The sequence below is a fragment of the Garra rufa genome, chromosome 1 (genome assembly GCF_049309525.1).
Source record: "Garra rufa chromosome 1, GarRuf1.0, whole genome shotgun sequence".
In the NCBI taxonomy this organism is placed as follows: Eukaryota; Metazoa; Chordata; class Actinopteri; order Cypriniformes; family Cyprinidae; genus Garra; species Garra rufa.
The window spans coordinates 89621703-89638863 of record NC_133361.1 but is presented as its reverse complement, the minus strand read 5'-3'; the positions used below and the strand labels follow the sequence as shown (position 1 = coordinate 89638863).

The 17161-nt window shown below is 36.8% G+C and overlaps 2 protein-coding genes across 2 annotated transcripts; one reads left to right on the top strand and one right to left on the bottom strand.

The window, feature by feature from the left end:
- Window positions 1-389: 389 nt before the first annotated feature.
- LOC141321725 (uncharacterized) lies at window positions 390-1889 on the bottom strand. Its single transcript, XM_073833390.1, has one exon. It carries the CDS (start codon window positions 1887-1889, stop codon window positions 759-761), a length of 1131 nt encoding a protein of 376 aa, XP_073689491.1. The 3' UTR covers window positions 390-758.
- A 4821-nt stretch (window positions 1890-6710) lies between these two features.
- LOC141340239 (uncharacterized) lies at window positions 6711-8863 on the top strand. Its single transcript, XM_073845166.1, has 2 exons — window positions 6711-6857; window positions 7947-8863. The coding sequence occupies exons 1-2, from the start codon at window positions 6773-6775 to the stop codon at window positions 8663-8665; spliced, it is 804 nt and encodes a 267-aa protein (XP_073701267.1). The 5' UTR covers window positions 6711-6772; the 3' UTR covers window positions 8666-8863.
- Window positions 8864-17161: the final 8298 nt, after the last annotated feature.

The following is a 17161-nucleotide window of genomic DNA, read 5'->3' as shown; positions in this document are numbered from 1 at the left end:
GAAATGTTACTGAACCGTCCTGATGAAAAATTACTCATGTTGCATACCATTGAAGATTCCATTATGAAATCAAATGTACCTACAGCAACAGAGATAGCATGACTTGGGCTTAAGACAAACATGACTCAGGTGAGAAAACAAAACACTCTCTACTCATCTGTAAGTATTCGGCTTCTATTACATTTTCTTCTACTTTTCCCATGTTCACACTTAATGGGACCCCAGTTATTACTCCACACCTCCATATTTTATTTCCCATTTGATTGCAAATTTGAATCATTGCTCATATACAATTTGAATTTTATCACTATTCCTCTGCTCTTTACTATTACATATTACCATCAATCCTCCATCCTCAAGAACTTTTTTTACACATCTCATCTGCTTGTTTCAACTCATTTATTAATGCAATTACTCCTCTGTAAATTGCACTACAATTTTAATTCCTCCCATTCTCAATTTATTTGATCTGAAGATCTGAAAGATCCCATGCATTTAACCTCCCCTTGACAAAATGGGGAGAGAAGTGGTCAAAAGAAACTGTGATACAGATACAGTCTACTTGTGATCCAATCAACCAAAACACATTTAAACCCAGGTGTAAACAAAGCCCAAATTCACTGCTCAGATATTCTGAAACTTATCAGAGGTGCTTCTGTGATCCTCAAGATTGTCTTGTTTGAGTGATGGCACAGCAAAGACTTCTCTCTGGTGTTATTACATGACTGTCAAACTGATAACCTAAAACTACAGATCTCTCATGTGTGATACCTCATGTGGTATTTAAGTGTTGCTTTATTTCTGAGACTCTTTCCGCAGTGACCACATATAAATGACTTTTCTCCAGTGTGAACTCCCATGTGCCGGTTAAGGTGTCCTTTTTGCCTGAAACTTCTTCCACATTGCTGGCAGGTGAAAGGCTTCTCTCCTGTGTGAACTCTTATGTGGTTTTCACGGGTTGCTTTATGATTAAACCTCTTTCCGCACTGAGGGCATGTGTAGGGTTGCTCTCCAGAGTGAATTCTCATGTGGACTTTAAATTGTTGTTTTCGACAATAACTCTTTCCACACTCAGAGCATGTGTAGGGTTTCTCTCTATGAGTTCTCATATGGACTTCAAGGTTTTCTTGTTGATCAAAACTCATTCCACACTGATCACACATGTAATGATCTCCATTGTGAATTCTCATGTGTCTGATAAAGCTTTCTTTTTGAGTGAAACTTACTCCACACTGTTTGCAGGTGAAAAGGCTCTCTCCAGTGTGAACTCTCATGTGACTGTCAAGGTTTCTTTTCCATTTAAAACTGCTTCCACATTGTTGGCAGGTGTAAGGCTTCTCTACATTGTGAACTCGCATATGTCTGTTAAGGTTTCCTTTTTGGTTGAAACTTCTTCCACATTGTTTGCAGGGGAAAGGCTTCTCTCCAGTGTGAATTCGTAAGTGTCCTTCAAATTCTCCTTTATAATTAAACTTCTTCCCGCACTGAGGGCATGTGTAGGGTTGCTTAGTGTTAATTCTCATATGGTCTTCAAAGAGTTGTTTTTGATGGAAACTCTGTCCACACTCAGGGCATGTGTAGGGATTCTCTCCAACGTGACTCCTAACATGTGTTTTAAGACTTCTTCTATGAATGAAATGCTTGCCACACTGTTGACAGCCATACGGTTTCTCTCCTGTGTGAACTCTCATGTGTCTTTTAATGCTTTCTGCTTGATTGAAACACTTTCCAGACTGTTGACATGTAAAATAACTTCTCCCTGTCTTCTGAGTCCTTTTTCTTATGGTCTTTTCAGTCTGTGAACAACTAAAAGAGTTTTCTCCATTTATGAAATCATGATCTTTGTCTTCCATTTCATTCAGTACTTGACTCTCCTCTTTCAGTGCCATCAGGTCTAAGGTGAAAAAAGACAAAAGTTAACCCCAGTTTAAAGACACGAAACACAAAACCACATCAAATTACAGTTAAATTAGTTAAAGTATATGAAATTTCTGACATATGCAGATGCAGAATAGCAGTATAAACAAAAGCACATGGCGGACACAGAACAAAACTGAAAACAAAGAAATACTTGATTTTAATCATATATTATTGAAGTTCTTCATCAAGCAGTCTCTGGTATTTTTATAACCATAATGTGTTTTTATTGTAGTGATTGTTAACATATGCAGCTTTTAGCATTGTGTATTTCTGTCTTGACCTTTATTCCCATCGGGTTGCAATCGTATGTTAATTCAGACGTTAATTTGCTGGTGTCTGAAAATTAGTTTTGCCATTAAAACTGTTTTAAAAGTCTGAAATGTTAATGCTAGTTGATAACTTAATATGAAAATGTGGGAAATAAACAGCGGTGCTGATCGTCATCAAACTCTGCCTTTGTTCCTTTAGCCCCACTTTGGCCCAAGATATTCAAATGATAAGCCATATGTGAGGATGATGAATGATAGGCAAATGTTTTTATTCCCTGTCCAATATATCATAATATGGCCGACAGCTGTTAACAATCTGCTCAATAATGACATGGACCATTTTTTCTGTGACTGACCAGGCAAATAAAATTTTAGTTGACTAAGCCTCTTCTTGACGACTAACATTTAGCAAAATATTTAAATTAACATTTACATATTAAATGAGACAAGTCTTTAAATGCTGTTTTTAAATCAGAGCACTAAGAGAACTTTAAGAATAAAAATTAAGCTAAAAAGCTGCAGTAGGGCAACAGAGAAGAAAAACACCCACCAAAGGAAAATTAATTCAGAAAATGTACAGAATGAAAAGCTTTGAGAATGAAAACCAACCTGTTTGTTCCTCAGTTTCTTCTTGTTTGACTCTAAATGTTTCTTCAATCTTCATCTCTTCATTCTCCTCTTTAATAAACACCATCTTTATAATAGTGTCACATGGATCTCAGTTGGTCCTCCAGGATTTTTATTTCTGTTTGGAAACGCCCAGTTTAAGATGAGAATTAACAGAAATATAAAGAAAGAAAAAAATTCAATCTCTGTTCATCTCAATCAGCTCTAGTTCAGTAGTCAGTGCACTAGTAAGGGAGTCAGAGTAATAGTTAATGGACTTCAGATGATCTGAATAGACAAACACTCAAACCTTTTAACTTTATATTCCGTTTTTATTAATACTTAATGATTATTAGTATATTACATTTAATCGATTACACACTTTAAAAATAGCTATTGTATTTAAAGGTTGTCAATACAACAAAACATTTTCAATTGTTTGTAAAACTTGTCATTTCTCATGTTTGAGTTTGTTCTCGTTGTATTTCCGCTGTTTTGAGCAGCAGGTCTCTCAGCGAGCCGCGATTCGAAACAGTGAATCATTTTGTGAATCAACCGATTCAATTGACTCGGAGTTTGTAATTCGTGTTTCTGATCTGAATCACTAACAGAGAGAGAAATCAGACTGATCTGTGGATGCGCTTTACTCACAAAATAACGTTCATTAGTAGATCAAATATTACAATATTACACGGAATAATTATAAAGTTTAAATCGCCTGTAAACCATATAAAATAGGCTGAACACGTATTAATTTAAACACTTTAAATGGTTAAGACTACAAACCTTTCTTCAACTGAAAGCATTCACTGATGCAGGAGCGCTGCAGCCCTATGACGTCACATTACCACCAGATCAAAATAAAAGTCCTGTTCACATACATATTAAAGTATATATAAAGAAATAAAATGATAAAACATTTTCATGGTATTTTACAAATGATGATATTTATAATATGAATTACTTATTTATGCATTTTTTTATTTTTCCAAAATGCATTTATTCATTCTTTCATTTATTAATTTATGTATTTATGACAATGTTTATGTCCACAATTTTTTCTTTCCATGTTCATTTAATACTTAATTTCGTATTCATTTCTGCATTATGTCTACATTTATTTACGAAGACATTTATTTATTTAGACCTTTCTTTGTCAGCAAGGGAGAAGCTAAAGATAAAAGTTGCGTAATTGCTACTTTTCTGTCTCTCACAAACCGTCATGCAAAACTTTATTTTAGCTTGTTAGAACAAAATGTTTCTTATAGGCAGCTGAGTGTAGACTGAAAACTAGTCTTCACATGTTGCCGAAAGGTAACCTGAGACAAACTGAAGGAATGATTGAAAATGTAAAGCATGTGAATGTTATGCTAAACTCACTTCCGCAGAGGAGTCCAACATTTTTTTTTCTACCATCTCCAAGACAATCCCCTTTAAAAAAATTGGGGCATCTGAGTCCTCAAACATGCATTTAACATGATATGAAACATTTATAAAAAACATTTATATTTTCATTTGAAAGGTGAAGGAACAAATGACTTGAAGTACCCAGTACAGCGACTACTGAAGCCCAAGCTGAGCTGCAGTGGAGATTCAACTACTACAGGGATCACCAAGATTTTACAGATCAGTAAATGAACTGTTGATAGAAGATGAGAAGTATCCAAATGAACTGAGGGATCAAGAAGGAAGCAACACCAGTTAAAATACAGAGTAATGTACTGCAAAAACAATACAGTATAAAACTCAGTAATGTACAGCATAAACAACAATATTGCACAAAAAACTAATATACTGCATGTACAATAATACTGTATAAACAGTATAAAAGTGTCTAAAATCCAACAAGATCCAACTGGTACTGCAGTAACCAATGTCAAGACAAAATGAATTAAACATTCATTGTTTTAAAACACAATAACCATAAATTCAAAAGGCAAATCATGCAAAACAAAAAGGAGCTCATCATATAGTTTTCAGTTAGCACACTACTGTTTTGCGAATGAGTCTATTTTTCAGTCTATGCACCTTTACAGAACACTGATCACCTCCAAGGTCATCTCCAATGCAAATCTTTTGAATGACCTCAATTTGCAATGTAGTTTTTGGGGGAAAATCAATATTTAGCACAAAAATCAGCCTGACTAGTAGAGCTACAGCATGGGGGAGGTCTTTGACATCTCTCAGGACAATCTTCCTCCAGAACCACAGTAGTCAAAGGCATCATCTCCATCAGTCATTATGAGAATGATCCATCCAGATCCATTCCTGCAGTCACATAGTCTTCAATGTCGGTTCCCTACAGTAATTGTATTATCAAAATATTTAATCAGAATGTCAGTTATTTTATTGAAATATTGTATAACCCAATTTTTTGCAGAAAATTATGTAGGGAGAACAAGTATCTTAAGACCCTGCTTGTAATTTACTGTTTTCTACATTAAATCATTCAACATAATGTAAAGAAGATTCTATGACAATATAACCTTGATATATTTAATATTGACAATGTGAAAAGTGAAATTAAACTTAAAAAAAATGTGGCATTTGTTATCTCATAATTAGATTATGCAATTTCCAAATTTCACAGACAGGGTCATGGTTAAACATATATATATACAGACCATTATTTTCAGAAAAGGTATAATATTAACCTGTAAGTCCACCTCTGCTGACTTGAGTAAATCTGATGGATCCTCACTGAGGTAATGTGGAAGGCCCTGAAGAACAAAGGTACATTCATTGACATGGAATTCTTAAATAAAAGAAAAAAGCATTGTTAGATTAATTTGTGATAATGACAGGCACATTTTCTAGCTTTAAATGCATTTTTTATATAATTACCTATTAAAGATGTTGTCCTTTCTGTCAAAGAGTTACATTTAACCAAACCTAAAACATTTACAAAAATAGACAAATTATTAAATAACAGAAAGGAATTTACTGGAGTACAGGCTTCAATATTACAAAAAGAAGAAAGTAAGATCATTATTGTCGATTTTGTAAAGTAAACTGCAGCAAATATTTTTACATTTTTGTGTTCTCATTCGCAACTATAGCAAAAGAAAAAAAATCCATGATAGTGTCTCAGTGACTTTCCAAATAATGGGAAAAAGTAAATAAATAACAAGAGGTTGATTAGTCAAAACAGTGTATTATGTCAGATTTACAGTCACTCCCTCAGCCTTTGTATAGAAACACTTGCAGCAGTTGTTTTAGGTATGAATGTCAATGTAAGAAAACACAAAGTATAGTGTTGTAAATGTACATTAATTTAACAAACGGAAATTGTTTCTAGATTTACCATGCTAATAATTGTGGAAATGCAGATAAAACACATCAGTGTATAAACGGGACTTTTATTTTGGTGACGTGACGTCATAAAGCGGCGACCCTAGCCCTGCATTTGTTGGGATTCTGCTGAAGAAAGGTTTGTGGTTTTACGTTTTTTAAGCAATGCAAATTGGTGTCAATTTAAACGTTTTTACAAGGTATACAAAATAAACGAGTCAATCTTAAATATAACATTGAATTGCTTTGTTGTTTTTGCGAGTAAAGTGCACCCTCATATTAATAACAGAAAATGTGCGACTCATTTTGCTCCTTAAATGTGAATCAGTCCATGGTTCAAGTAGAAAGTGAGACAAAATCCGAATCATTTGAACCAAATCAGTGGAGAAATGATTCAGTGATTCGAATCGTTTGAATCGACTCATTCAGTGAAACAAACAAACACGTATAATGATAACTTTCACAAACTGCGAATGTTTTCATGAAAGTGTAATCTATGAAATGTTATGTATGAATAATTGAAGGCCAAAACTGAATAAATGAAAAAATAGAGATTTAGTTAGCATTTAATTTTGAGAGTAATTTACTTTCTGTTAATTATTCTAATCTTAAACAGGACAAAAGTGTCCAAAGACAGAAAAACCCTCCTGAATCAACTGAGATCCGTGTGACACACTATTATAAAGATGGTGTTTATTAAAGAGGAGAGTGAAGACATGAAGATTGAAGAAGCATTCAGAGTCAAACATGAAGAAACTGAGGAACAAACAGGTTGGTATTTTTATTGTCAAAGCTGAACTGATTTTATCCTTGAAATGTCTAGCTCTACAGAAATGAATGATATTTGTGAGAATGTTTAAGAGTGTCGTAATTAAAGTAGTTTTTGGACAGACATGTTGAGATCACATGACCAGACAAATAATAAAATCCTGTTATTATGGTATTATGCTTTTAGGTTGTAACAGTAATACAGAATAAGCCTGAACATTTCTGTTCTGTAACATTAAACCCAATATCTGCTTCTAAAATTAAAAGCATTCACTTTAATCACTTAATTATGCAGCAGTATCTGTTGTGCCAATTTCTGTTCCAATAAGTCAAGAGGCAGAAAGCTTTTAGTTATTTACTTCTTGCAAGAAATTTGGGCAATTAATTGAAATACAATTTCAGCTTATACTGCATACCTAAATGGTCATATACATGCAAAACTGTGTCAAAATGCTGCACTTGATTATTGATAATGATTATTCACATAAACCCTCGTCAGTTATGTCTTAAGTGAACACAAACAGCTGAGAATGAAAATACGTGTGTAACAGTATATTGGATCCATGCAGCTCTTAAAACGTCAACAGCTCCCACTATTCCCTCTGCCGTCTGTAATGATAACCAAACTACAAAAGACAAAAGCCTTTGTAGCTGTAATATTAAACAAATCAAGTTTAATTCTTACAGTGAAGACTATGCTTTTTTTATTTTACATTTAATTCTGTTAAATTTCTCTTCAGCTGTTAGTTAATAATTAGATAAAATAATAAGATAATACGAAATTTTAAGTAGGCAGGGTTAGTTAACACACAAGTAACCTGTAACTGAACATCATATGATATGTTATCTAATTCTTAATATGATTTAAATCTAATAAAAACAAATTATTAGGAAGTATGTAAAAACAAAAATCCATGTCTTTAATACGAAATGCTTCCACTGTAGGGGGAGATGAGAATAGGTTTTGAGATTACATTTAACTCCTCCTTTAATAGTTTATTGTGTTTAAGATCTCAATGTTGCTGGGTTTGATGTTTGTGCTTTGAGTAATTAAAAATGGTGTTAATTTGGATTTGTCTTTTGTTGCATTAGACCTGATGACACTGAAAGAGGAGAGTCAAGAACTCAATGAAAAGGAAGATGATCTCCAGCTTGAGAAACATGATTTCATGGCTGGAGAAAAATCATATAGTTGCTCGCATACGGAAACAAAAGCACAAAAGACGACAATAAAAAGTAGTGTTTTTACCTGCCAACAGTGTGGAAAAACTTACAACAGAAAGGAAAACCTTAAAGTCCACATGAGAGTTCATACTGGAGAAAGACCTTTCACCTGTCAACAGTGTGGAAAGAGTTTCTTTCGAAAAGGAACCCTTACTATCCATATGAGAGTTCACACTGGAAAGAGACCCTTTGTCTGTCAACAGTGTGGAAAGAGGTTTATTGAAAGAGGATGCCTTAATGTTCATATGAGAATCCACTCTGGAGAAAGACCTTTCACCTGCCAACAGTGTGGAAAGAGTTTCCGTCAAAAATGCCAACTTCAATACCACATGAAATCTCACACTGGAGAGAAGTCTTACGTATGCTCTCAATGTGAAAGGAGTTTTGCACATAAACAATGCCTTAATGCCCACATGATGATTCACACTGGAGAAAAGCCTTACACCTGCAAACTATGTGGAAAGAGCTTCAATCATAAATCAAACCTTAACAAACACACAAACGTTCACAGTGGAGAAAAAAAACTTTCATGTGTTCTCAATGTCCAAGGTGCTTTAAACAAAAATATTGCCTTGATGTCCACATGAAAACTCAACATATTGTTTCAGAAATGCAAACAAAGACTGAAATTCTAAATTTGGTTTGTTTTGAGCCACAGGGACACAGAGAACCCTTTGTTTTAGATGCATTTTGATTATTCAAAGTGATTGGAAACATCCTGAAAATTACTTTAGATACTTTCATTGTACTTCTGCTTTTTTTGCAGTAAAAAATGGCTCATCTTACCCCATTCTCCCCCTACTGTGTCATATTTTCTACTTGCATGTTCATCACCACCTCAAGGTCTTGTAGGATATATTATTTTGCGAATTTGTTGGGTTTTGTTTCTTATTATGCTGTTTAGAAAATGTTGGAACTTGGTTACTGTAATTCGTGACCAAATGTCAGTATTTGACGTCAAATGGATGTTGGAATTTGCTTACTTTACAACACAACCTAAAAACATCAAAACTGACATTAGATATATAACTGACAAAGGATTTTGTTTGCACTACATTGTAACCAAAATTATACCAAATGTCTAGAGGCCTTGTGTGCCTGCTGGGACATGGAAATAGGATTAATGTATTTATGTAATTAATTTATGCATGACTTAAATGGGTGTATTACATAAATAGGAAATAGAGTACTTTCAGCACTCAATTAGACAGCAACTCTGAATACCTCTGACATGTTTTTTTTTTTTTTTTGTATGTGTTTTCTTGATAGAAATATATATGGACATTTTCACTTTTTTGTTGATTTTTTTTTATTTTTATTGTGCAACAAAAGAACAACAAATACAAATGCAAAGACAGAATAAGAACAAAAGACAATGAGAGGTACACATATTAATCCAAAGATACTATATTAGCTTATTAGAATCACACCATTAAAAGAGTTTACATACACATTAAAATCTTTCCTAAAAACAAAAAAAGAAATTTTCTTTAAACATACACATTTATGAAAGCACAAGAAATAGAAATAATAATATTTTACAGATTTGCATATAATTTGTTTTTAATTGGAAAAGTCAACCCAGAACACAGTCTCACTTTTCGGATTGTAGACGCGGAAGTGTGTGAACAAGACTTTTATTTTGATCCGGTGATGTGACATCAAAAGGCTGCGCCGCGCTCCTGCGCCTGTGTTTCAGCTGAAGAAATGTTTGCTTTTAATTACCTAAAATGTTTAAATCACGTTTACAATGCGCTCAATATACTTTACAGTATAGAAACAAATCTTTTCCATGTTCCGAGTTAATGATTCACTGCTTTGAATCACCGCAAGTTGATGATACCTGCTGCTCAAAATGGTGTAAATGCAAAGAGAAGATATTTAGTCAAAAGATAGCATTTTTTAAAAGTTGAATCTATTTAATGTAATACTAAACGTTATTGTATGCTAAATCATGTTTTTTCTTGTTGTTATTATAATTATTATTATTTATGGTTAATAAATATGGACCATGTGTTTGTAGTGATTCAAGGCCTCTAACATCACTCTGACTGACTCCCTTAGTGCACTGAGATGCACCCAGAGATTTAGTGTCTTTCTGTTAATTATTCTCATTTTAAACGGGACAGAGTGTCCAAACCCACAGAAAAACTCTTTGTGATCCATGTGGCACATAAAGATATAATTTATTAAAGTGGAGAATGAAGTTATGAAGATGATGAAACTTGAAAACTTTAAGATGCTGAGGAACAAACAGGTTGGTTTTCATTCTCAAAGCTAAAATATTTTGCCTGTACATTTTCTTAAATTTTTTCCCTCCTTTTCTTTTTTTCTGCTTTTAAAATGCCATTCATACTCTCATTTTAGTCCTCTAAATTAAACCACATTTAAAGAGTCATGTCTCATTTCATTATTCAATGTAAATGGCCACTGTTAAAACTGAGTAAATATATTAAATATATAAATAAATAATGTGGAAGTTTTTTGAAAATGGTTCTTACTGTTTTACAGCTGCCACAACTAATTGTGAAAAGTTCAGATAAATGTGGTCCATCTTGCTTTGATGTAATGCTGACATTTACAAAATAAACTCAGTCACTTTCACCCGACTAGGTCTGCCCCATTAATAATCAACTGAATGTTAGTCACAAAGCAGTTTTATTAGTCGGTTAATTGTCCATGATGGACAGATTCGTCTCTGGCGATAATTACAGTTTATTATCAGGTAGGAAATCGAAATGTTCACAACTTCAATCTGGTTTATCTGTATCAAAGGTACATTTCTCTCTAAAGGCACGTCACTGTTCTGTGGAGATGGTGAGTCAGCACTGGCTGACACTGACTTAGAAAATACAGTTTATTAAAAAAAATATTATTTTGTTTATCTTTTTCTGACACATTCATAGCCATTATTTTTGCTGGTGCTGTTTTAAAGCAACTTCATCCCCATGTCTAAAGAACTAATCATTCAGAACGCTAAGAGGCAATGCTGCCATTAATACCAGTAAAACTTGAACATAAGCTGTCAACAGGCCTCAAAGGCATAATAAAAGTTGTCAGTTTGTATAGTACTCATGACCTGATGGGATCTACAGTCGTGGCCAAAAATTTTGATAATTACATAAATATTGGAAATTGGAAAAGTTGCTGCTTAAGTTTTTTTAATAGCAATTTGTATATACTCCAGAATGTTATGAAGAGTGATCAGAAGAAATTGCATAGTCCTTTTTTGCCATGAAAATTAACTTAAAAAAATCTTTAAAAAAAAACATTCCACTGCATTGTTAAAAAGGCTTCAAGGCATCCAAGAGAGCCAGGATTGTCTCCTAAAGAGGATTCAGCTGCGGGATCGGAGTGCCACCAGTGCAGAGCTTGCTCAGGAATGGCAGCAGGCAGGTGTGAGCGCATCTGAACGCACAGTGAGGCCAAGACCTTTGGAAGATGGCCTGGTGTCAAGAAGGGCAGCAAAGAAGCCACTTCTCTCCAAAAAAAAACCTCAGGGACAGGTAGATCTTCTGCAAAAAGTATGGCGAATGGACTGCTGAGGACTGGGGCAAAGTCATATTCTCAGATGAAGCCTCTTTCTGATTGTTTGGGGCATCTGGAAAAAGGCTTGTCCGGAGAAGAAAAGGTGAGCGCTACCATCAGTCCTGTGTCATGCCAACAGTAAAGCATCCTGAGACCATTCATGTGTGGGGTTGCTTCACGAGTTCGCTCTTACATATAATAAACGGTGTAAAAGTTAAGCGTGATTGGCGTGCTGTCCGGGGGAGGGCGTCGAGCTCGGTAGTCATTCCCGAGCCCGGGGCACTCCCCCTGCCCAGGGAGAGGGGTCCGAGCTCGGCATTTGGCCCGAACCCAATAGCGCTCCCCCTAGCTGGAGGTGAAGAGAAAAATAAAAAGGGGGGGGTGGGAGGAATGCTGAAATCAGAGATAAGTGAAGGTAGGACTGATTGGTTATTTAAAGGGACTGTAGTGATTGGATAGGGAGTGTGATTGCTGATGGTGAATTGGCTGTGTTAATTATCTGCGCGAGCTCCTCCTGAAATTTGTTGATAAAACATCACTTCTCATCCAAGGGAGTGGGCTCACTCACAATTTTGCCCCAAAACACAGCCATGAATAAAGAATGGTACCAAAACACCCTCCAACAGCAATTTCTTCCAACAATTCAACAACAGTTTGGTGAAGAACAAGGGATTTTCCAGCACGATGGAGCACCGTGCCATAAGGCAAAAGTGATAACTAAGTGGCGCAGGGACCAAAACATTGAAATTTGCCTGGAAACTCCCCAGTTCTTAATCCCATTGAGAACTTGTGGTCAATCCTCAAGAGGCTGGTGGACAAACAAAAACCCACTAATTCTGACAAACTCCAAGAAGTGATTATGAAAGAATGGGTTGCTATCAGTCAGGATTTGGCCCAGAAGTTGATTGAGAGCATGCCCAGTCGAATTGCAGAGGTCCTAAAAAAGTAAAAAATTTCAGTACATCACAGAAACAACTGAAACAAAGATCTAAAAGCAGTTGAGCAGCAAACTTTGTAAAAACTAATATTTGTGTCATTCTCAAAACTTTTAGCCACGACTGTAGATATCTTATGATGTAGAATAAGCAATCAATCATCATCGGCAGGCATCACATCTAGTGAGTTCAGAAACTCCAGCACGGTCCTAAAACATCTTTACTGAGCAGCAGAAATTGACATTGAGAAGGGCAGGGTAGATTTGTGCTTTAGAAGATTTCAGATTTCAGGCGACCCTACCCTTAAGATTTATAGTTGTCAATCACTGTTTGGACCTACTATAAATCTTATTTCTAATATATAAAGTTGATCTATTTGTTAAAAAAGTAAACATATGAACATAGAAACTAATGAAGAGCATATAGTTCCTTAAAATTACGACAGTTCACTGGTTTACAAAGCATTATAAACCCACAGAACTGAAGCTAAATGGTCCTGACTTGATTCTTGATTTGACTTGTAATGATGTTCAGCACCACAGACAGCAGCCGATCCAGAGCTCAGAGCAGCAGTGGATGTGACGACTACCAAAGCAACAACAGGCATCCATACATTACAGTCATGACTTTATTGTTGGTTTACTTCTGCATTTTCAACATCTTAATATGGGGAAATAATAAATAATCAAACTTTGCTACAAATAGTCTTTCATCATTGTATTAAATTATCTAGAAAGTGTCAGCAATATCTAATATGTGTTAACTAACAAGGATTCCAGGTAATTCTGACATGTCTTAAATGTGCGTTCCTGCAGTAATTCTTTATGACATCCCTAAATAAATAAAAACATATATAACACTAAATGTTGTCCAGTTGTCGGGTGTTCACAGGAAACTGTTGTATGGGGTTTCAGATGCACCATATGTCTCATTTGTTTAGTTTTATGCTTTACATAATACACATACTTTTTCAAATATTGCAATACATTTAAATTTGTATGACACTCAAAACTAATATTTTTCTTTTAAAACATGTCCTTGTTTGCTGTTGGAATAAAACAGAACATTGAGGTTGTTGATGTACAGTATTTCCAGGAATTTGCCCAGATCAGCAACTCTAATACAATCAGCATAATAACAATCATTATCACAGAGATCAAGGAAAGTCTCACTTTCTGTCACGTATTGGTCGTTTGCAGCATTTAATGAGAATAAACAAACACCAAACAAACACTAAGAGGCAGGCAGAAAGAGTAGTCAAACACAGGCAGAAGGTCGGGGCTGGCAGCGAGAATCAAAACACGGGGAGGAGTCCAGGAATCAAACACAGAGAAAACAAACACGGAAAGAAAACGCTCAGAAATACTGACCAGATGGAACAATAAGACTTCGCAAGGTGGCTGTGTGTGTGAGAAGCTTAAATGCAGTCAGTGTGATGAGGTGCAGCTGTGAGCGGTAATCAGTGCAGTGAGAAACAAGGAGCAGGTGAATGCAGTGATTAGTGCAGTGGCTTGTGGGGAATGAAGTCCAGAAGTGTGGTGCAAGAGTTAATGATGACATGACGACCAATACGTGACAGAGCCCCCCCCAAGGAGCGGCTTCCAGACGCTCTAACCACCTAATACAACCTGGAGGGTGGTGGAGCGGAGGCGGAACAGGGGGAGGGATGGAGGGAGGCCAGGTCCATGTAGGGGTACAGGAACTATGAACTTAGGTGGAGCCGACGGAGGGAGAAGCCATGGCGGAGGAAGGGTAGGCTCCTGCATGGGGGCGACCGACGGAGGTGGAGCCGGTGGAGCCCGAGGGAGAACCGGAGAGTCGACGGTCCTAGGTGACACCGAGGATCCGGAGGGCCAAGGCGGAACCCAAGGCTCTGGCGACCCCGGCGGAGATGGAGGTCCGGAGGCACGCAGCGGAGCCGGAGTGACAGAGGATCGTGGGGCGACGACTGACCGGGGCGGAGCCGGAGAGACGATGGAGCCCGGGGAGCTGATGGGCCGACTGCCGACAACGGAGACGAGGGAGCACAGAGCCGGGGTGGAGCCGCAGGGTCGGAGGGCCGAGGTGGAGTTCAGGACTCTGAGACTGGAGGTGATGGTGAGGGATGCATCAGGCTGGACACCGATGGAGACTGGCAGTCCCACGGCAAGTCCTCTGCACCGAAGGTGGGATGTGGGTGAGCAGAGGGACTGTCAGGAGACAGAGGTGGCGGGACTGGAGCAGTAGGGAGGGTGGGTGGGTCCATGCATGGCCTCCGTGACCAGAACCGGGCAGACAGGAATCTCAGGACGACTGGATGGAACCAGCGGAGGCTCTGGAAGGCCGGGCGGGACCAGCGGAGACTCTGGAAGGCTGGATGTATGTAACAAAGCTCATTATAACTTATCAACACTGGACTCAAATTGCCCAAAGATATAAGAATAGAAATAAAGACAGAAGAGGAAGGAGACATCTTCTTCATAGATCATTAGTCAGTAAGTCTGATGTGTAAGCAATCTAAAAGAGGTGGTCGTAAAGTAAGCACAGGTGTTATTAAAATAAATTAAGCTGACACATTTAAGTAAAGCAGAGGGATTAATCAAGATGTCATAATGGGCCTTCGACCATAGTTTTTAATCAACATCAAAAAGTAACAATTGCATAACAATGTTTGATATTTGAATGAACAGTGGTTCAATTAGGGCCTTGAAAAATAAAAAGAGGAAGCAACCAGATAATAATAAAGTGCAACTTTACACTGTAATCATGTATGTGACAGATTTCACTGCCTGTAAAATTGAGCCTATGTTGACCAGTCATTGGCATGTTTACTCATTTGGCTCTTAGTAGAATAAAGTGCCTTAATAGTAATTAATAAAGTGCAGAATATCTCGTTAACTATGTGCCAGTCGGTTCTCTGCAATCACACTTCCCTATACAACCTCCACTAAATGAATAAATGTCAATCAAAAATATTTTAAATACACAAATATTATCAAATATCAATGAATGAATTTTATTTCACTATTTACAGTGTATCTGCAGAATTTTTAAATATCAATTTAAGGCAATTTATGACCCTTTTTTAAGAGCTGCACAAGTAAAATGAACAGTATGAGTGTGGTTGGACGATGTACGGTAACATATTAAGCCATAAAATTACATGATTTACAATTCAGATACAGGTTTTCACAAAAGCAAAAAATCTTATACAATGGCATTTCAGCCTTTATACCATTGAAAGGGATAAATCAAGCATATAATGCATTATATTTATTAATAATTGTTAAGATTTTTAGAAAGCACATTAACTTTTCACATTTACAACTCTATGTGTTTACTGCATAAAAACATTGGACGATATTTACAATAATCTGACTAAAAACAGCTGAAAATTTGGACGTGCAAATTCATTCTCAATCACGAGGGGGCGCTCTAGTAGCGCTGAAATACTACGGTTTCCCTAGTAATGGTGCACACAAATGAAATCAGCATTAACGCTGTTTTATCAGCCAAGAAGTGAAAATGCCAACGACACTTTTCTGAGGACAGTCAGTACCCTTCAGATACATTCATATAAAAGACATCCGTGCAGCATTTTAACTTTAAAACGTGAAGCATATGTTTATTCAATGACATCATTGCCTTTTAGTTTTATCCAGCCCTATCGCGATTCTCGTCTTTCTGTACCCAAATGTAAGACCTCTTAAAATTATAATTAAGCCTCTTTTGATATGGAAAGCTGCTCGCTACGTCCGCGCATCCTGGCTTGGTGGCTATTTGATTCCATATGCGATTTGAACGGAAGCGAGCTCGCCTAACGTTACATATCTTCTCCAGGACCACATGTGCTACCACTGGCAGCTCAAATGGGCACTGGAGCTGGGCCGTCCACTTTTTATTTTGTGGCCTGTACTTTTCCCACAACAGGAGGGGAAAGTACCCAAGGGCCTTCAGTTTCTCCACCAACAGCTTCCAACACTCAGTAAGGGAGAAAGACAGAGCGGTTGAGACAGTATAACAAAAAATGTCCTGAACTGTGGTCCTGTTGATCAAGCAATGCTGATTTTTTTTAGCCCTCTATTAACAAAGGCCTAAATAATGACTTGGATTAGAGCTGTAATCGGGCCTTAAAAGTTAGGCCCGACAAGGCCCGAGCCCGACCGAAATCAGCCCGAGCCCGAGCCAAGCCCGAGACTGACCGCTTTTTAAAAGCCCGAACCCGTTTACAGCCCGACATCATTGAAATGTGCGCACGCACACAGCACTTTTGCCTTTTGTCAAGAATGAGTCATTTATACATTTTTAAAGATAAATTATTAATGACTAGACTATAGGCCACTAGGAAGTTATAACAAAGAAATGAAATAAGTCCTCTAACATTGTACCATCTCAGTACTACATCTCGCGCTCAAATAGGCTTAGGCATAACCTACAATATAGCCTAAATAGACCTGCTACGGGCCTATTAAAAAAGAGTATTTCTTAACAAATTAAGTCAAGATAAATTCTAAGTATTTGGGACTAACGACATAAAACAAAAAGTTATATAACATTGAGATTAGACAAACAAAAGAGGGACTTGTCTAAAACAAATGAATGCGGCCGCCTCTCTCCACAATCAAATATAGGAATATAAGA